At 42.3% G+C, this 22,676-nt stretch overlaps 1 protein-coding gene across 1 annotated transcript in view; it reads left to right on the top strand.

The window, feature by feature from the left end:
- The window catches only part of skap2 (src kinase associated phosphoprotein 2), a 219,563-nt gene that overhangs the window by 154,679 nt on the left and 42,208 nt on the right, over positions 1-22,676 (top strand). Inside the window, exon 10 of the mRNA XM_078420533.1 lies at positions 2,985-3,071. Within this exon, the coding sequence (XP_078276659.1) occupies positions 2,985-3,071 (87 nt within the window). The remainder of the gene's footprint in view (positions 1-2,984; positions 3,072-22,676) is intronic.

The raw sequence follows: 22,676 nt of genomic DNA, 5'->3' as shown, positions 1-22,676 counted from the left end.
TTCTGCCCTGACAGCAGAGCTTCTTCCAGGACTTATCCACACATGTCCTGGGTAAGCCTGCCACATGCATAGCAGTCACCATTCAAATGAATGGAAGACATTAGCTGTGCAGAGAAAGGTGAATAGATTGTTTTAATCATTTATATGTCTATTTTAATGAGATAAATTAATATTTGGTGTTTTAAAGGTAAAAAAGTAAAAATAACATTTTAATACATAATGATGCCTTAGACATCCTGTGAGCCGGATAGTGTTGAGGGAATAGACTCACTGGATATCAGTATAGTTCTGTAAGGCCAGCTGCCTGCGCTGAGATGGCACTAATGCAGCGCTAGATATCCCGACTTGCTGAGCGCCAGGCTGCCATACAATATTACTGAGAGGGCATGTTGGAATAAATGATGCGGTTACAGTGACAGACAGAGAGCGGTTATAGGACAATGTAATATCTATCAAGAGTTACTTATGGTATAGAGGGAGGTCATTCAGTCTAAGTCCATGCCGGCACCCACCAGAGCAAATCCATGAGTCCCATTCTCCTCCATATTTCTTGGTATTTAGTTATTCTGTCATGTGCTCTTGAACTCTCCTTCGATACCTTTCTTGCTTATTTACACAGAGGATGTTACAGTAGCCAATTAACCAACCAGAGCACGTCCTTTGGATATGTTTAGTTTCGTTTGTTATTGTCATAGTACCGAGGTACAGTGAAAAGCTTTTCTGTTGCGTGCTATCCAGTCAGCAAAAAGACTACACGTGATTACTATCAAGCAGTGTACAGAAACAGGATAAAGGGTATAGCGTTTAGTGCAAGACAATGTCCAATAAAGTCCGATTAAAGATAGTTCGAAGGTCTCCAATGAGGCAGATAAGACCATTGTTGGGAAGAAACTATCCCTGAATCTGGAGGTATGCGTTTTCTAACTTCTGTGCCTCTTGCCTGATGGGAGAGAGGAGAGAAGGGAATGACCAGGGTGAGACTAGTCCTCGATTATGCAGGTGGGCTTGCTGAGGCAGCATGAGGTGTAGATGGAGTCAATGGAAGGGTGGTTGGTTTGTGTGATGGACTGGGCTGCATCCACAACTCTGCAATTTCTTGCAGTCTTGGATGGAGCTGTTCCCAAACCATGCTGTGCTGCATCCCAATAAAATACTTGCTACAGCGCATCTGTAGAAGTTGGTGAGTGTTGTAGGAACATGCTGAACTTCCTAAACCTTCTCAAGATGTAGAGGCACTGGTATGCTTACTCGGCCATTGCTACGATGTGGCCGATCCAGGACAGATTGCTGGTGATATTTATTCCTGTGGATGGAAACCAAAGAATCCTGTGTAAATGTGTGCACTTCACACAGAAGCAAGCACCGAATGTCGGGATCTAACTCGGATGTCTAGAGATGCAAGGCAGCAGTACTATTTCTGCAGCACTCTGCAGTGCTGTGTTCTAGTCTTTACACAGTCTATACGTATAGATTAAACGAACAACAGGAAATACTGTGATTGTATTACTCTTGAGATTCACCCCAATCACCATTTAACAATTGAATGCATGTTGTTTTTTCAGTTTATTAATTCCTGTAATCCTTCCAAAATTTAAATGTAAATGTAAACAGCAAATTGATCAAATATTAATTGGAAATAGTATAATTGTTGCAACCTTTTGAGCTCTCAAAGTGCCATCTATAATGAATTATTTCTTATTATTTCATGACTTAAATCACTTGAATATTTCATGCATGTATTTAAAGTGGCGGGACAATTTTTTTACTGATAAAAAAAGAGAGTTTTACATCTGCTGCTTCAAAGCTATGTGATTTGAATAAACTAATATTGGAATGGCTTTGATGGCACAAGAATAGTGTGTAAATACAAGCTGTTAATTTGTCAGGACCGTCCAGATTTATGATTACTATGGAAATCGCACAATGAATGTTATACGGTTTGATATTTTCCCAACACTACAGTATAATTTTGTTTACAATAGTTAAGAATTCTACAAATAACTTATCAATTGTCAGTGTCAGATGGCAGCTATATTAATCACAAAAATGGCAATGTGTAAATCATCCAGCTTGCAGCATCATTGATTGTATGTTGCAGAATCAATTTAAAAGAGAACTGCCCCAATCAAAATCCTTGAGTTATATTGTTTTATAAATAACAATCTCAGTCTTAGCCAATAGTTGTCATGTATTCAATGCAAGAACGTGATGTGACTGACTGTCTTTAAAAAAAGTCTAATTTGCATTACACTTATAATTTCATAATTTAAAACTTAAATACTCTTGCCCAGAAAAGTTGCAAGTGCTAATTGTAAATATGTAATTAGATTTTTTTCTGTTAGTTTCATATGTCTCAAATCAAAAATTTCTTAAATGAAATATATATTTAGTTACCTTTGAAAATCCTAAAGTGTAGAGTGTATGATTAAGCACTTTTGAACTGTAATTGATGTAAGAATTTTTTTTTAAACCTCAATTAGTTACAGTGGTAGGATTAAAAGTTACACGAGCTAAAAAGTTAGCTTTGGTGGTACTGAAAAGTTAATTTTGGTAGTACTTAGAAAGTGTATCAAAAATTAGATTAGTTTTCTTCGATGTAAGACAATCAGTTTATTAAAAATGCCCAAAAATGAGTTTGGCTGTAAATAAAGATTAAAAGCTCCTGAATTTTGTTAATACATAATTACTCAAACTAGATTAATTACAGCAATCTATAGCTCCCAACATTGGAAATAATTGCACAATAAAACACTGACAATCCAACATGCTTATGACTGCCAGATCTGATTCAGATCAAGATCTGATTCAGTTTAAAATGATTCCATTCTTGCTGGGTTTTTTTAACTAGTTGTTGTTGATGTTACTTTTCTTAATCAGATCTTTATCAGCATCAAGCAAGTGGTTCTCTACAATATCAAGCAATCATATTCCACTAGAAATTGTTATAATATATCAAAAATAAGTATTATTTTTGTTTTTTACAGAAGAAGAGAACAATTTGTTACAACCTTCACCAACATTAAATGAAGCTGACAAGAAAAAGAGCCTGCATGCTGATGGGAATAAAACAGGTATAGTTAATGGAAATTTGTTTTAATTGTTTCACCTAAATATTAATGTAATTCTCGCATTAGCCGATAGAAGTGTCCCCAGAAACAATTTTCTTCCTTTAAAATGATGTCCTATTTTGTAGACAAAATAACAGAGTACACTATTGTAATGAAATAAGACATGTTGTTTGAACAAAATATATGAATTTACAAGAAAATAGAAACAGGAGTAGGCCACATGGCCCCCTCATGCCTGACTTACTGTTCAGTATGACCATGACTAATCTACCTCAACAACGCATCTGTGTCAGGTCCTCATCATCTTTAATCCCGAGAACTTTCAGAAATTTATCTGCCTCCACTTTAAACACTGTACTCATAATCTAACCACCACAATTCTCTGGAGTAAAGAATTCCAGAAATGCATTCCTCTCTGTGAGAAGACTTCATACATCGGTTTTAACTGATTCACTCCTTTCATGTCTTGAAGCTCTGCCTCCTTTTCGAGACTCTTTCAATAATGCAATCATTTTAACATCTATCCTGTCATGGGCCTTTGGATTTTAAATGTTTCAATAAGATTACCTCTCCTAAATTCCAAAGAATGCAGATTGAATCTTTTTAACCTTTTGAAAGGAATCCACTCTAGACTGCCTCCTATGCTACTAAATCCTCTCCAAGATAAGGGGATCAAAACTGTGCACTTTCAGGCAGGTCAATTTTCTCTAACCAGTGTAACGCGATCAATTGGTTTGAGAATGAGATTATTTTTCCTTTCCATTCATTTTTACCGTAAAAGATTTGAATGTGCATATCTGACAAAACTATCAGGACATGCATTCACAGCACCACCATCAAGAATTAGCATACTGCTTCCATCTTTCCTTTCAAGCTTCATCTTCCATGAGCATTGTATGGTGTCATGCCATTCAACTGGAGATTGCATCAGTGGGAAATGCAACCACAGTCTTGTCTGCACTTTCAAGACTGAATAATATTCAAATATAGGACCTATTTTCTTCTCCTGGATTCCTTACCAGAAATAAGCTAACTTTTGCACATTTAGTGTACTTCTTCATGTTCATGCATTTCTCGTTCTAAAAAAAAGTTTTACAGTCACTTTTAATTTTTAATAAGTCATTCTTTAAATTGGACACATTGGTGTTTAGGATTCTTCCAGCCTTAGGATGATGATTCTGATTGGATGACACTGAATATTTTACTTTATTTAGAAGACAAGGATTTGTGCATAGGTCAGTAATAACTCGAATAATACTTAATATATTGAAAGTAATTTGAAGACAAATGTGCAAGATGAATCATTTGAACATCTTCTAACAAAAGCGTTTTTATGACTAAGCATTGACCTGGTAAAAATGAATCTAATTTCTCACAAGGAAAAGCTAGGATGATAGCATAGTCATGAAGTTCTTATTTTCCTTTAAAAAATAATATTTTGGCACACTTACATAGAAAAAACGTTGTTAACTAATTTTCCTACAGAAAAACGGATAATTTCCAATTTGCTTATATCCATTGTGGGATGTCGTGAATTGAATAAATAATATAGAGAAGATAAAGTTTAATTCCTGGTCCTGCTTGTAGAACAGTTCATTTGTAGAGTGAAATAATATACATTTTCTGGGTATCTTTCAAATTTTTCTTCCTTATTATTTGAACAATTTTGAAAATAGTTTTTCCACGTATAAGTTGGACATTTAGACAACTTTGAAAATTTCCTGAGATTTTTTTCTTCGTAACCGAGTAACCATGTTTATGGAGATTATAGATCTATCAAAGACAGTGCTGTAGCTGCCCATTTTCAGCAGTACAACTTTTCCAATAAAATAACTTTTTAGAGGCCTCTTTCAGACAAATGCTATTTTCTTTCCATATTCTCTTTCTCTTTCATTCCCATCCCCCCATTCCTACAAATGTACATGTCATGATTTCCATATATATTTTAAATATAAGATGTATCTAAAAGGGATTAAAGGGATTATCTCTCGATCATTGGTTTCTACAGCAACCCCGATGGGAAGAGAGGAGACTGGTCTGGCTTTTTTCCAATTTCATGTACTTGTGCAGCAGTACAGCTCATAAGTATCGATTAGTGTATGTGGGGGCCACTTGAGAAGGATTTATAAAATAAGCCAATTTAGTTCTGCCTGAATTAGATTGTAATGACTCAATTACCTTTTATTTCTGTACAAAAGAGATTTCGGTGAATAAATTAACAGATCATCATTGAGGAAGTGTCACTACTAAAGGACAGTTTATAGATGTAATACACAGTTGCTGTCACACCTTTAAGATTGTAATGTAGACATCTGTGTATACTTTGTGGTTTAGTGAAACAGACTTCTGTCAATCAGAGGCTGATGTGGGACTTAGAGATACCCAAGGGATGTACAATGTAGATGTCTGAAAAGGTCAACTTGACACAGGCTGTGATGATCGACCCACTGCTCTGTCTGCTTTGATAAAAATCAGATAAACTTAAGACTGCTAATTGATCTGCAGCCTGTTCAAACGTTGGCCATGCATACCCTCATTGCATATGATTATTGTAGAAAGCAAATGAAGCTAAACATGTGAAATGCTGCTGACAGGAAGAATAAATATCACCAGAATTTTCAGGATTGGGAAAGGTTGAGGAATATATTCTTACCTGCCTCATTTTTATATGTGCTTATCAGTGAACTAATTATCAGTGTAATAGGAGAACAGCTCTACATGTGTTCAGTTGGATTTTTAAAGTGTGACCTTGTACAGTTATGTCTAATTTTCATTTGGTTTGAAAGAATGATGCCTTGCAACATTCAAGGACATTGAATTCAGTTAGACAACTCTGAGTAAAGTGGGCCAGATCTGCTTCTTGTCAGGAATTTACACCTCACCACAACCAAATGTCAACTACAGCAGGCTTTATTATTGTATCTTTAATGCGTCCTGTGAGGAAATGCAGTCTGGGTCACCTTCCTCCTCATGTACACCAAATACATCATTCTCTTAGTGCTGTCAAACAAAGACTGGGTGGACAGGCACTTTGTGCTCAGGAAGTTGCTTTTCAGATCCTTTCCTATTAAAGCATATGGAGAGGAAACAGAACCCAGTTTGAGAAAGCCCCACAGAGGAAGTTAGAAGCAGGTTGCTGTTAGATTTTGGCTTACACATAAGCTTTACATAACGGAAGTGGTCATTGGGTCATCTAATGACAGTACTTGAAGATAACCAGAAAACATGGCTAGTGATTACTCATCCTAATTTGCTTGTCAGATCTTTCTTTCTTTTTTTAAACTGCCTAATTGTCTCATTCTATTACATCAAATTTAGTTCTCTTTTCTAAAATTAAGTGGATTGCAGTACTCTAACTTAATGGCATGTTTATGTCACACCATTAAAGTAGTAAAGTTGCTTCACGTGAGCATTACCGAACAAAGTATGACACTGAGTTACAAAAACAGTTATCAATGCAGATAGTGGGAGCTTTGTCAGAGATATTTTTAAGGAGCATCATAAATGGGAAAGAAAGGTCAAAAGGCAGACAGTTTTAGGGAGAGGGTGTAAGCAGTTGTGATCATGTTGCTGTTGAATAATGACCTTTGCCCTTACCCAGACAAAGTTAACTTTGTAACACTAGAAGTTTGGTTGCCATGTAGAGCAGAAAGCAGGCAAGGGTATTTCTTTCTTGCTGAGTATCTCCTAATATGAACTTCTGACCTTGCTGAAGAATGTCAGATATTTTCAGTCCCACTCGTGTTTACATTAAAATACTTGGAACATGGGTTGGACATTGTAAGATGCAAACCACGATAATTAACAAAAATATTTTTCATTCGGATTAGATTTTTTCAGTTGGTGGGGGGGGACAGAAGTTCATTATTTTCAAGCTGTTGGGCAAGCTTTATATTTAAAATAAGAGAATTGAGAGAAAGAATAAATAAAGAGGGAGCTAATATGCATAGCTTAATTAAACATGTTGAAATATTTTCATGGCATTTTATTCTATCTGCTTTTCCCAGTTTTTATGACTTTTATCTCTGTAACCAATATAACCATCACAGTCACCCAAAGCCATTTTCTCTCTACCCTCTGGAAAAATGTACCTAATCTTTCGTTAACTTCATGCTCCGAAATGGAACTGAATGAAAATTCTCATGAGTAGATTTCACAATTTCAACTAATACTGGTTAAGAACCAGTAAATTTGGGAATCTGTACACGTCTGTGAACAAGAAAGTCCTGAAATTGTCAACAAGGAGATTTCAAAGGAGATTTCCAGACTACAGTCCAATACTGGATTCCTCCGAATCCTGCAAAGTTTAAGCAATTCCCAGCACTTAATGCTGGGGAATTCACACATACCTTCGCACAACTTTCAAAAAATTATTCCTGGTATAGAAATTATGTTCATTTACATTAATAGATTACACTGAGGGATTAAGGTAAATTAATATTTTTTTACAGTTTAGTTTTAAATATTTTGTTTTCATATTTTATATGTTTTTAATAGTTTTTGTTTGTTTCCGAATGCTACAAAAGCATTCAATGTATGGAAGCTGGCCATGCGTGCACGGCGAGCTGTTCGTTTTACCAGATATAAACGCAGAATTGTTCAAGGCACTCAGGAGGCGAGGCAGCATATGTGGAAAAGGAAACAGCCAATGCTTAAAGTAGTTGCATTTTTACAAGCCTCCAACATTTTCTGTGTTTATTTTAGATTTCCCCAAATCTGCAGTTTTTTACTTTTATTCAGTTCTGTCAGCATTTTTGTGGTTGGAAACGTTACAATACACCCCCATTCCTAACCACCATGAAATGGTTTATTTGAACGGAAGTTCAAGCTAAGGCATAAGGTCTATTCATTAGGATCAGAACTGGCACCAGGCAGCAAATTGACTACGGGAGATTCATGCAAATTCAATCTTTTATCGTAGGTGTGTGGTGAGCACTGCAGTTTGCACTGTTCACAGATTCTGATCTCAAGGCCACCTTCTTTATGCAGAACCCTGGATTAATGTTTCCACTCTGATTTAGTGGGTGTTGAGTAATTTGGTGGTACATGCTTTCAAGCTTTTGTATCTTCTGCCCAATGGGACAGGGGAAAAGAAGGAATAACCAGGATGGCAAAAGTCCTTGACTATGTTAACTGCTTTCCCGTGGCAGTGTGAAATGTAGTTGGATTCAATGGTAGGGAGGCTGGTGATGGACATCCACAACTCTCTGCAATTTGTTGTCGTCTTGGCTGTTGCCAAGCAAACTATGATGCATCCAATAAGAAGCTTTCTGTGGTGCATCTGTAGAAGTTGTTAAGAGTTGTTGGAGAGACGTTGAACTTCCTTGGTCTTCTGAGGAAGTAGAGGCATCGGTCTGTTTTCTTGACCCTAGCTTCTTTGTTGTTGGTCCCTGACAAAGTGTTGGTTATGTTAGTCTACGATATTGAACCTTTCGACCGTCTACACTTCAGCCAGATTGATCCTGATTGGAGGTGTACTCCACCTTGCTTCCTGAAATCAATAACTAGCTGCTTCTTCTTGCTGACATTGAGAGAGAAGTTGTTGTCTTGACACCATGTTAATAAGCTCTCTCGCTTAGCTTTTCAAAACTAGGGCTTCAATGCAGTTTGTAAAAGGGCAATGATGTTTGTTTATCCTTCCAGTGAATTTGGAGAATTTTCTGAGGACAATATTGGTGGTATCTTTCCAGCGCATGAAGCATCTGTAGTTAATACTGGTCTCAAAACATTTAGGAGGGCCCGAATTGTTGAATTGAGACCATGGATTGTGGTCAATATGGTGATCCGGAGAATTAATGTTATTTCTCACCAGGAATATACCTCTAGTGTGTTGCACCACCTTGACATTATACATCCACAGCCCAGATATCATTTTAGTAGTGCCTATCAGCAAAAGTCCTACAATATTTTGTGGTTAAATTAATACTTGATTGCAAAAATATTATGTCAGGGATGAAGACTGTCTGGTCCATACTTGAAGCTTAAAAATTGACTTCTAAAATCAGTATTAATTCAGGAAAAACTCAGTGGGCTATAACTTTTTAGGCAACAGTTCAAAATGGCTATGCCAGAGTAAGCCATTTTACAGTCCAATTACATTGTCAGTTTATATGCTGTTAAAGTTTGAACAAATTTGCAAAGGTAAAATGGGGATAAGAAATAACAAGCAGCAGAGGGTTTTATTGTTGTCCTATTCAGGTAAATATTGCTTTAGTTAGGTAGTAAAAAAATATATTTTAATAGATGATGTAGAGAATATTTGGCAAAAAAAGATGATGGGGAAGAAAATCATGTATGTTTATTTTGACATGCTTAAAGTGCCTAATTTATCATGGCAGAGTTAATATCAGAAAAAAAGATGCATTTTCTCGTACTTATAACTAATAGAACATAAAGAACATAGATCAGTACAGCATAGGAATGGGCCCTTCGACCCACAGTTTTTGTACTGAACATGATGCTTAGCTGAACTGATCTCACCTGCCTGCACATGATCTATATTCCTCAATTCCCTCCTCTTCCATGTGCCTATCTAAGAGCCTCTTAAATACCACTATCATATCTGCTTCCACCACCACCACCCCTGGCAATGCGTTCCAGCCCACCACCACCTCTGTGTAAAAAAACTTGCCCTGCACATCCCCTTTAAAGATTCCCCCTCTCACCTTATAGCTATGTCCTTTAGTGGACATTTCCACCCTGGGAAAACATTTCTGCCTGTCAAACCGATCGATGCATCTCATAATTTTAGATACATCAAGTCTCCCCTCAACCTCAGGAGTTCCAGAGAAAACCATCCAAATCTATCCAACCACTCCCTGTAGCAGAAACCCTCTAACCCAGGCAACATTCTGGTAAACCTCCTCTGTATCCTCTCCAAAGCTTCCACATCTTTCCCGTAATGGGGTGACCAGAACTGCACGCAATTCTCCAAATGCGTCCTAACCAAAATCCTATAGAGATGCATCATGTCTTCCTGACTGTTATATTTAATACCCTAGCAATGAAGGCAAGCATATCATATGCCGCCTTTACCACCCTAACGACTTGTGCTGTCAATTTAGTGAGCTATGAACTTGGACTCCAAGATCCTTCTGCACATCAATGCTGTTAAGGGTCTTGCCATTAACTGCATACCCTCTCCTTACACTCAATCTCTCAAAATGCAACAACTCCCACTTGCTCGGGTTAAACTCCAACTGCCATTTCTCCGCTTGAACCACTTGAAGCAAATGTTCATTTAAAAAAAAATTAAGAGTAAAACAGTTAATTTATGTGTATTTGCATTTGTTCTAATACATATCAAATTATTATTTGATCAATGTCAAATATTTAAGGTTGGTTCATCAAATATTGATCAGTTCAGACACCATACATTCATTAATATTTATTATACCCGACATCAAATTGAAGTGAGGCAGAATTTGATATTCAGTGCATTTTGAGTATATCACCTGACAACTCTTGTGGGGATTACAGAGACATTGTGGGGATTACGGAGACGTGGCTGCAGAAGGATCAGGATTGGGAACTGAATATTCAGGGTTGTACGTCCTATAGAAAGGACAGGCAGGTGGGCAGAGGAGGTGGGGTAGCTCTGTTGGTGAGGGATGGAATTCCCTTGCGAGGGGTGACATTGGGACTGACGATGTAGAGTCACTGTGGATTGAGTTGAGGAATTGTAAAGGTAAGACACTAATGGGAGTTATCCACAGACCCCCAAACAGTAGCCTGGATATAGGGTGTAAGTTGCAGCAGGAGTTAAAATTGGCATGTAACAAAGGTAATGCCACTGTCCTATGGGGGATTTCAATATGTAGGTAGACTGGGAAAATCAGGTTGGTTCTCGACCCCAAGAAAGGGAGTTTGTAGAGTGCATCTGAGATGGATTTTTAGAGCAGCGTGCAGTGAAGACTACCAGAGGGAAGGCAATTATGGATTTACTGTTGTCCAATGAACCAGATGTAAGAAGGGAACTCAAGGTAAAGGAACCGCTTGGAGGTAGTGACCATAATATGATTAGTTTTAATCTGCAATTTGTGAGGGAGAAGGTTAAACCAGGAATGTCAGTGTTGCAGTTGAACAAAGGGGACTATGAAGGCATGAGAGAGGAGCTGGCCAAGGTCGAATGGAAAGGGATCATGGAAAGAATGACCGTGGAACAGCAATGGCAGGAATTCCTGGGCATAAACCAGAATATGTAGGATCAATTCATTCCAAAGAGGAAGAAAGATTCTAAGGGGAGTAAGAGGCAACCATGGCTGACAAGGGAAGTTAAAGATGGAATAAAACTAAAAGAAAAGATGTATAAGATAGCAAAGAGTAGCGGGAAGCCAGAGGAGTGGGCAAATTTCAAAGGACAACAGAAGATAGCAAAAAGGGCAATACGGGCTGAAAATAGACAATAGGTGCAGGAGTAGGCCATTTGGCCCTTCAAGCCAGCACCACCATTCAATGTGATCATGGCTGATCATTCTCAATCAGTACCCCGTTCCTGCCTTCTACCCATACCCCCTGACTCCGCTATCCTTAAGAGCTCTATCTAGTTCTCTCTTGAATGCATTCAGAGACTTGGCCTCCACTGCCTTCTGAGGCAGTGAATTCCACAGATTTACAACTCTCTGACTGAAAAAGTTTTTCCTCATCTCCGTTCTAAATGGCCTACCCCTTATTCTTAAACTGTGGCCCCTGGTTCTGGACTCCCCCAACATTGGGAACACGTTTCCTGCCTCTAACGTGTCCAACCCCTTAATAATCTTATATGTTTCATATCATATCATCATATCATATATATACAGCCGGAAACAGGCCTTTTCGGCCCTCCAAGTCCGTGCCGCCCAGCGATCCCCGTACATTAACACTATCCTACACCCACTAGGGACAATTTTTACATTTACCCAGCCAATTAACCTACATACCTGTACGTCTTTGGAGTGTGGGAGGAAACCGAAGATCTCGGAGAAAACCCACGCAGGTCACGGGGAGAACGTACAAACTCCTTACAGTGCAGCACCCGTAGTCAGGATCGAACCTGAGTCTCCGGCGCTGCATTCGCTGTAAAGCAGCAACTCTACCGCTGCGCTACCGTGCCGCCTTGTTTCGATAACAACCCCTCTCATCCTTCTAAATTCCAGTGCCTAGCTGCTCCAGTCTTTCAACATACGACAGTCCCACCATTCCGGGAATTAACCCTTGTAAACCTACACTGCACGCCCTCAATAGCAAGAATATCCTTCCTCAAATTTGGAGACCAAAACTGCACACAGTACTCCAGGTGCGGTCTCACTAGGGCCCTATACAACTGCAGAAGGACCTCTTTGCTTCAATACTCAACTCCTCTTGTTATGAAGGCCAACATCCCATTGGCCTTCTTCACTGCCTGCTGCACCTACATGCTTCCTTTCAGTGACTGATGCACTAGCCATTCAGATAATAACGTGCCTTCTTATTCTTACCACCAAAGTGGATAACCTCACACTTATCCACATTAAACTGCATCTGCCATGCATCCACCCACTCACAACCTGTCCAAGTCACCCTGCAACCTCATAGCATCTTCCTCACAGCTCACACTACCACCCAGCTTTGTATCATCTGCAAATTTGCTAATGTCACTTTTAATCCCTTCATCCAAGTCATTAATGTATATTCTAAATAGCTGCGGTCCCAGCACCGAGCCTTGCGGTACTCCACTAATCACTGCCTGCCATTCTGAAAGGGACCCATTTATCCCCAATCTTTGCTTTCTGTTTGTCAACCAATTTTCTATCCATGTCAGTACCCTACCTCCAATACCATGCGCTCTAATTTTGCCCACTAATCTCCTATGTGGGACCTTGTCGAAGGCTTTCTGAAAGTCGAGGTACATCACATCCACCGGCTCGCCCCTGTCAATTTTCCTAGTGACATCCTCAAAAAATTCCAGTAGATTAGTCAAGCATGATTTCCCCTTCGTAAATCCATGCTGGCTCGGATCAATCCTGTTACTGCTATCCAAATGCTCCACAATTTTGTCTTTTATAATTGACTCCAGCATCTTCCCCACCACTGATGACAGACTAACTGGTCTATAAATTCCCGTTTTCTCTCTCCCTCCTTTCTTAAAAAGTGGGATAACATTAGCTACCCTCCAATCAACAGGAACTGATCCTGAATCTATAGAACATTGGAAAATGATCACCAATGCGTCCACAATCTCTAGAGCCACCTCCTTAAGTACCCTGGTATGCAGACCATCAGGCCCTGGGGATTTATCAGCCTTCTCCCTTGAAGGCAGAAACGGGTGAAATTATTATGGGTAACAAGGAAATGGCGGAAGAGTTGAACAGGTACTTCGGATCTGTCTTCACTAAGGAAGACACAAACAATCTCCCAGATGTACTAGTGGATAGAGGATCAAGGGAGAGAGAGAAACTGAAATAAATTTGTATTAGGCGAGGAATAATATTGGGTAGACTGATGGGACTGACAGCTGATATCCCACTTTTCAAGAAAGGAGCGAGAGAGAAAACGGGGAATTATAGACCAGTTAGCTTGACATCGGTGATGGGGAAGAGGCTGGAGTCAATTATTAAAGAGGTAATAACGGCACATTTGGATAGCATTAAAAGGATTGGTCCACGTCAGCATGAATTTCTGAAGGGGAAATCCTGCTTGACTAATCTTCTGGAATTTTTTGAGGATGTGACAAGTAAAATGAATGAAGGATGTAGTGTATCTAGACTTTCAGAAAGCCTCTGATAAGGTACTACACGGGAGGTTGGTGAGCAAAATTAGAGCACATGTTATTGGGCGTAGGGTATTGATATAGATATAGAATTGGTTGGCAGTCAGGAAGCAAAGAGTAGGAATAAACGGGACCTTTTCAGAATGGCAGGCAGTGGAGAGTGGAGTGCATGGCGCGGTGCTGGGGCCGCAACTATTTACAATATATATTAATGATTTGGATGATGGAATTAGAAGTAACACAAACAAGTTTGCGGATGACACAAAGCTGGGTGGCAGTGTAAACTGTGAAGAGGATGTTAGGAGGTTGAAGGGTGACTTGAACAGGTTGAGTGAGTGGGCAGATGCATGGCAGATGCAGTATAATGTAGATAAATGTGAGGTTATCCGCTGAATTTAAATAGAATTTTAAAAAGAAATCCTGATCAATCTAACATATGGGATTGTTAATTTATACAAGGAAAGCATGTGGATCAAAAATTAACAACATTTTTGTAGTACAATTTAATAAATTGGTTTATCATAAAAAGTAATCTTAATGAAGAAGACCCCATGATAACTATTCACTGAAAGATTATGGGAAAGTGTTGGTGAGGGGAAACTAAATTTGATAACTCTGAAAACAGTTATTTGGCTTACCATTTGCAATTTGCTGCTGACTCAGCTTGTTAGACATTCATTATGCCTAGGTTTTTTTCAGATTACACCTGCCATCTAATGCTAACTGCACTGGAAGCACATTGAGGAGCTAGAGAGGGACTACGCATGTTGGAGAAATGTAAGGCCCCTCTTTGACTCCCCGAAACTCTGGTGGGAAGCAACCAAGGAGAACATCAAGAAGTTCTTCATCACCAAAGGTGTTCAGAGAGCAAGACAGATTAAGAGGGAATTGTGTCAACTCCAGACAGATTTGCAGCAACTGCTCCTTCTGCAGTCTAGAGGGGTGGGTTTGAGGGAGGAGCTTAGAGAGTTGAAGGGCCAACAAGCTCGGCTCTTTACCTCTGAATCCTCCAAGATCATCTTCCAGTCCAGGGTCCGCCACGTGGAGCAGGATGAGACGTGCTCACGCTTCTTCCATAAGGTTCACAGGGGGAGCTCTGTGATCAACAGCCTTAGGGAGGAGGACGGCTCGGTAACATCCTTGCAGATGGACATGCTGAGGATCTGCAGATCCTTTTATAAAGATTTGTACGACATAAAGACCACAGACAGCAATGCCTCCCAGAACTTCCTGTCCTCCATCACGGAAGTCTTGGACGACAGCAAGCGGGAGAGTCTGGACCAACCACTGAGCATGACTGACTCCATCCATTCCTTTGACTCGAGTAAAACTCCCGGAAGCAACGGCTTACCGGCAGAGTTGTATTGGGCTCTGTGGGACTGGGTGGGCCCGGACCTGCTGGAAGTGTACAACGACATACTTCTAGCTGGCAGCATGTCAGACTCTATGAGGAAGGGCAGCATCATCCTAATCTACAAGCAGAAGGGGGAGATGAATGATATAAGGAATTGGAGACCCATCACATTGTTGAATGTAGACTACAAGATCCTGTCTAAGGCCATCGCCAACCGGGTCAAGTCTGCTCTGGGACAGATGATCCACCCGGACCAAACCTGTGCTGTACTTGGCAGGAAAATCTCAGACAGCCTGGTGCTGCTGAGAGATACCATTGCCTAAGTGCAGGACAGACGGGTGGATGCCTGCCTGGTCAGCTTGGACCAGGAGAAGGCCTTCGACAGGATATCGCACACGTACATGAGGGACGTCATGGGGAGGGAATCAGGAAGCGGATCCAACTGCTCTACACCGATATCTGTAGTGCAGTCCAAATCAATGGGTGGGAATCAGACAGCTTCCCCGTCAGGTCTGGAATCAGGCAGGGTTGCCCACTCTCCCCTGTCTTGTTCGTCTGTTGTATTGAGCCCTTTGCCGAATCCATCAGGAAGGATGCGAGCATACGAGGTGTGACATTGCCAGGCAGTGGGGGCACTCAGGTCAAGGCCTCCCTGTACATGGACGATGTCGCCGTCTTCTGCTCGGATCCAGGGTCGGTCCGCAGACTGATCAGCGTCTGCGACCAGTTTGAGTTGGCCACGGGGGCCAGGGTAAACCGCAGGAAGAGCGAGGCCATGCTCTTTGGCAACTGGCCCGACCGATCTTCCATCCCCTTCACCATCGAGCCTGACTTCTTGTGGGTGCTGGGCATCTGGTTTGGGCAGGCTGAGGCGTGTGACAAGAATTGGCTGGAGCAGATAGCCAAGGTGGGGAAGAAGCTGGAGTTGTGGAAGCAGCGCTCCCTCTCCTTCACAGGGAAAAATCTGGTCATCAGGTGTGAGGTGCTCTCGGGGCTGCTGTACTTGGCGCAAGTGTGGCCCGTGCCTCCCTCCTACGCCACGGGGATCACCCGAGCCGTCTTCTACTTCATCTGGGGGTCGACGATGGACCGGGTGCGACGGGCCACAATGCACAAGTCAGCAGACAACGGGGGTAAAAGCGTGCCCAACGTCGCCCTCATCCTGATGGTCACCTTCGTGTGTGGCTGCATCAGGCGGAGCGTAGAGCCATGGCATGTGGGCACCAAGTGCCACTACCTGCTGAGGTTCTATCTGTCCCCGGTGTTGCGAAGGATGGGCCTGGCGCAGATGCCACGCAATGTGCCAGTCAGCTGGACATTGCCGCACCATCTGTCGCTCGTGGAAAGGTTCTTCCGGACCAACACCTTTGACCACAAGTCCATCGGGCAGTGGCCAGCACGGAACGTCCTGCAGGCACTGCAGGGGAATGACTCCATGGATCCTGTGGCGTGGTTCCCAGAGCAGACTGCCCAGCTTGTCTGGCAAAAAATGCCTCATCGCCAGAACTCACCAACAAACTCCAAGACCTGGCTTGGCTGGCGGTGAGGGAAGCTCTCCCAGTCAGATCCTTCCTGCACCGCCGGAACCTCACTACCAGCGCACGCTGCCCTCGGGACGGCTGCTACGGAGAGGAGACGGTTGCCCACCTCTTCACAGAGTGTGGATTTGCCAAGGGAGTCTGGAGAGGTTTGCAGGGGTCTCTGTTACGATTTATTCCGAGCAGCTCCGTCACAGAGGACTCTGTGATCTACGGATTGTTCCCAGGGACGCATTCAGAGACTGACATCAACTGCTGCTGGAAGGTCATCAACTCGGTGAAAGACGCTCTTTGGTCTGCCCGAGCTTTGTTGACCTCCCAGCGGAACGAGCTGTCCGTCGGGGAATGTTGCCGACTGGCCCGCTGCAGACTGAAGGAGTACGTGCTGAGGGACGCACTGAAGCTTGGTGCAGCCAACGCCAAGGCTCTGTGGGGGAGGACCACAGTCTAGGGTACTTCCTCTGCTGGACATGGGGGACAGGGTGTGGTGGAGACGCCCCTCCAAAAAAGGGATTCTGTGTAAATTTGGCAATGAATACCTGTATTGAATGTGTAACCTCCGGGAATGTCGGATGGAGTTTGTGAAAAGAAAATGTTTTTGTAAATATTTATTACTGGAATAAAGTATTTTTTGATATATATATTTTTAAAATAGGATGGTAAAGCAGGCTTTTTGTATATTGGCCTTCATCCTTAAGGGTATTGAGGATAGAAGTTGGAATGTTATGATACAGTTATACAGAGGCTGCATTTGGAGGATTGGGTTCAGTTTTGGTCATCCTGCTATAGGAAGGATGTTAACCTGGAAAGAGTGCAGAAAAGATTAACAAGGATGTTGTCAGGACTCGAGGGTGAGCTACAGGGAGAGGTTTCCAGGCAGGGTCTGGACTTTATTCCATGGAGCACAGGAAGCTGAGGAATGATCTTAAGGTTCAGAGGGGCATGGGGCAAACGGGGACAGGTGGAACTGGAGTGGATGGGGCATCTAGTTTGGCTTGGATATGTTGGGCCAAAGGGTCTGTTTCTGTGCTGTATGACTCTATTACTAATAAAACTAGGGTTGTTTAATGTTCAGCACAGACTTGGTGAACCAAAGACCTTTGTCGGTGCTGTATGACCCTCTGACCATGTACTCAATGTCATAATTTCCTGTGATCATTACATAGATTATCCAAATTGTTACAACAGCTAATTATCATAGTCATGGGTTTTTATTAAAATCAATTGTTGAATTAATGCTACTATGTCCATCATAACAAAACAGCAGGCTCCTGCTACAGAACGTGGGAGGTCAGGGAAACTGCTCATGTCCCTGATGACTACACCTATGGGAATTGCGTCCAGTTGCAGCTCCTTAAGCACCGCGTTGGGGAACTGGAGCTGCAGCTGGATGAATTCAGGGCCATCCAGGAGAATGAGAACTTCTTCGAAAAGACGTACAGTGAGGTCATCACGCCCAAGGTCCTGGAAGAGAGAAGGTTGACCACGAGGAAGGGAAGTAGACAAGGAGTGGAGGTAAACCCCCCCCCCCTGGCCATCCACCTTCAAAACAGGAACACCCTTTTAGGTTCTGTCTAATCATGGTGACAAATCAAGGTTGAGCAGGAAGGAGTACCAGGTAGGACAGTAGCACTGAGCGTGGGTCTGCAGCACAGCAGGTGAGACTCGTTCTGATTGCACGGGTGGATTTCAAATAGATTGGCAGGGGAGTGGGATTCCTTGCAGGACCAGGGCAGGTGAGAGGCTGGAAGTTGATATGGATGGTAATGAAATAAATTTCAGTGGACAGAATAGGCAGGAAAAAAGCAGGGTGTGAGGAAGGTCTGTTGGTTTGAATTGCACTTATTTTCATGTGAGAGGCCTGACAGGTAAGACAATTGAACTCAGGGCGTAGAGAAGTACATGTGATGGGGACGTTGTAGCCATTACAAAAACCTAGTTAAGAGAGGAATAGGTCTGGCAATTTAATACACTACACTACAGTTCGCATACCGTCCGAACAGGTCCACGGATGATGCGGTCTCCCAGGTTCTACACACCGCTCTCTCTCATCTGGACAGCCAGGGGGGCTATGTGAGGATGCTGTTCATTGACTTTAGTTCAGCATTCAACACAATAGTCCCCAGCAGACTGGTTGAGAAGCTGCTGGAACTGGGGCTTAGCACCCCTCTGTGTGCCTGGGTCCTGGACTTTCTCACTGCCAGGCCCCAAGTGGTCAGGATGGGGGAACACACATCTAGCTCCCTCACCCTGAACATAGGATCCCCCCAGGGCTGCGTCCTTAGCCCCCTACTGTACTCCCTGTACACACATGACTGTGGGGCCAGGTTCAGCTCAAACTCCATCATCAAGTTTGCTGATGACACTGTGGTGGTGGGCCGGATCTCCAACAACGATGAGAAGGCCTACCGGGAGGAGGTGGCTGATCTGGCACTCTGGTGTCAGGACAATAGCCTCCTCTTGAATGTCACTAAAACAAAGGAGCTGATTGTGGACTTCAGAAGGGCTAAACATCCAAGGACGTACACGCCACTGGAGATAAATGGGTCTATTGTGGATAGGGTGAGCAGTTTCGAATACTTGGGAGTCCGCATCGCAGAGGATCTGACGTGGGCAACGCACATTGCCGCACTGGTGGGTAAGGCTAAGCAGCGCCTTTACCACCTTAGACAACTGAGGAAATTCAGAGTGTCTCAGAGGATCCTTCATTGCTTCTACTCTGGGGCTGTAGAGAGCATCCTGTCCGGCAACATTACAGTCTGGTTTGGGAACAGCTCTGCCCAGGACAGGATAGCCCTGCAGAGAGTAGTGCGTTCGGCAGAACGCACCATGGGAACTACACTCGTCCCCCTGCAGGACCTATACATCAGGAGGTGCAGATCCAGAGCAAGCAAGATCATGAGGGACCCCTGCCACCCCAGTAACGGACTGTTCCAGATGCTACGATCAGGCAAACGCCTCCGCTGTCACGCTGTGAAAACGGAGAGGATGAGACGGAGCTTCTTCCCACAGGCCATCAGGACTGTCAACTTTTATAACCCCAGAGACTAAATTTTTGTCGACAATAATAGTAACTTATTAACTTTATTTATATGCTGTAACTGTAATTCTTTTTGTGCACAACCCGCAGGCATTGCCACTTTCATTTCACTGCACATCGTGTATGTGTATGTGACAAATAAATTTGACTTGACTTGACTTGACTTAATACTCTAGTGTACAGATCCTTCAGAAGAGATAGAGATGAGGGTAAAAGAGGACCGGGTGTTCCTTTATTAATTTTGGAGGAGTCGCGGCAGTGGTCAGAGATTACATTACTGATGGTTCATCCAGTGAGGCTTTATGGGTGGAGTTGAGAAATAAGAAAGATGATCACCTTGTGGGGAGTGTAATATAGGTCCCCAAATAATCAACGGGAATTAGAAGAGGAAATATGCCAGGCGATTACAGGCTGCTGCAGGGGTAATTAGGCTGTCATAGTAGGGGATTTTAACTTTCCTAATATTGACTGGGACTGTCATAGTGCAAAAGGTTTAGTCAGGCAGAATGTGTCAAATGTGTTCAGAAAAGTTCCCTTAGGCCTATACCGGAGAGAGCCCTATAGAGAGCCCTATACAGGAGAGGTCAACACTTAATCTAATCTTAGGAAATTGGGATGGGAAAATGGATGAAGTGTTCGTGGATGAACCTTTTGGGACCAGCGACCACTGTTCTATTAGATATAATAGTTATGGATAAAGACAGGGCAGACCCACAATTTAAAAATCTAAGTGGGGGAAGGCCAACTTTGAAGGTATTAGACAGGAACTCATTCAAGTTAATTGGAGCAGGTTGTTTGAAGGAAAAGTAATGTCTGAAAAGTTGGATATTTTAAGAGTCCAGACATGCATGTTCCTGTTAGAGTGAAGGGCAAGACAGGCGGCTGTATGGAAGCTTGGATGACTAGAGAAATTGAGGCTCTGGACAAGTATAGGCAGTTAGGATAAATTGTAACCCTGGAGAAGTTTCAGGAACTGAGGAGCACACTAAAAAAATAAATCAATAGGGTAAAAAGGGGACAGGAGATAGCTCTGGCAGATAATATTAAGGATAATCTCAAGAGATTTTATGTACATTGAGGGATAAAGGGTAATGTGAGAGAATAAGGCCCCTCAGGAATCAAAGCGGTCAACTCTGTGTGGAGCCACAGGAGATAGGCAAGGTCCTCAATGAGTATTTTTCCTCTGTTTTTACCATGGAGAAAGACATGAGGATCGGGGAACTTGGGGCGGTCAATGGAAATATCTTGAGAGCGGTCAGTATTACAGTCGAGGAGGTGTTGAAGGTCTGAACGCGTTTTTAGGTAGACAAATCTCTGGGCCTGATCAGATATATCTGAGGACACTGTTGAAAGCTAGAGAGGAAATTGCAGGTGCCCTGGCTGAGATTTATGAGTCATCATTAAATACAGGTGAGGTGCCAGAAGACTGGAGGGTGGCAAATGTTGTGCCTCTATTTAAGAAAGGCTGCAAGAAAAAGCCTGGGAACTACAGGCCAGTGAGTCGAACACTTGTGGTCGGAATGTTACGAGAGAGTATTCTGAGGGATAAGATATATATGTATTTAGATGGGCACAGTTTTAAACGTTGGAGATCGTGTCTCACAAATCTGATTTGGGTTTTTTGAAGGTGTGACTTCAAAAGTCACCAGAGCTGGCCAGAGCTGCAGACATTGTATATATGGATTTCAACAAGACATTTGATAAGGTTCAGCATGGTAGGCTTCTTTGGAATGTTAGATTGCATGAGATCCAAGGAAAGCTCACTGACTGGATAGAAAATTAGCTTTGTGGAAGGAAGCAGAGGGTGACAGTCGAAGGGTGTTTTTAGGACGGGAGTCCTGTGACTAGTGGTGTGCCTCGGGGTTCAGTGCTTTATCCAATATCTTTTTCACTATAGCAGAAGTCCTTCTACATATCATTACTGTTTTTTTATCTACATCAATTATTTCGATGAGGACGTACAAGCATAATTTGTAAGTTTGCAGAATACACTAAAGTGTGTGATATTGTAGATAATGAAGATGGTTGCCAAACATCGCAGCAGATTCTTGATCGGTTGGACAGATGGGCTGAGGAATAGTTGATGTAGTTTAACACAGAGAAGTGCGAGATGTTGCATTTTGGGAAGTCTAATCATGGCTCGATTTGCCCAGTGAATGGCAGGGCTCTGGGGAGTGTTGTAGAGCAGAGGGTACAGGAGTGCAGGTACATATTTCCTTGAAAATGGCGTCACAGGTAGAAAGGGTGGTCAAGAAGGCTTTCGGCACATTGGCCTTCATCCATCAGACTGTTGAGTATATAAGTTGGGAGGTCATTTTACAGTTGTACAGGACAGTTGTAAGGCCACATTTAGAGTATTGTGTTCATTTTTGGTCATCCTGTTATATGAAAGATGTTGCTAAGCTGGAAAGGGTGCAGAGAGATTTACGAGGATGTTGCCAGGACTCAAGGGCCTGAGCTACAAGGAGAGTTTGAGCAGGCTAGGACTTTATTCCTAGGAGAATCCACAGGAGGATGATGACCATATGGAAGTCTATAAGATCATGAGAGGATTAGATAGGGTACATGCACAGTCTTTTACCCAGAGTAAATGAAGAATCAGAGGACATAGGTGGGAAAGTAAGGTGGGAAAGATTTAATAGGAACTTGAAGGGCAACCTTTTTTGCAAAGGTAATATATGGAACAAGCTGCCAGAGAAGGTGGTTGGGGCAGGTACTATCACAAAGCTTAAAAAGCATATGGCCAGGTGCAAGGATAGGATAGGTTTGGAGGAATATCAGCCAAACGCAGGCAGCTGGGATTAGTGTAGTTAGGGCATGTCCGTTGGTGTGGGCAAGTTGGGCTGCAGGGCCTTTTTCCATGCTGTATGACTTTACTGATTAGACTATGACGTAGTGACTCTTAAATTGGTTAACAAATTGAAGCCACTACTTTTGAATCTATATCTGT

This window comes from Rhinoraja longicauda, chromosome 2, assembly GCF_053455715.1.
Source record: "Rhinoraja longicauda isolate Sanriku21f chromosome 2, sRhiLon1.1, whole genome shotgun sequence".
Taxonomy (NCBI): domain Eukaryota; kingdom Metazoa; phylum Chordata; class Chondrichthyes; order Rajiformes; family Arhynchobatidae; genus Rhinoraja; species Rhinoraja longicauda.
The sequence above is the reverse complement of the archived record's forward strand: the minus strand, read 5'-3'. Positions and strand labels throughout refer to the sequence as shown.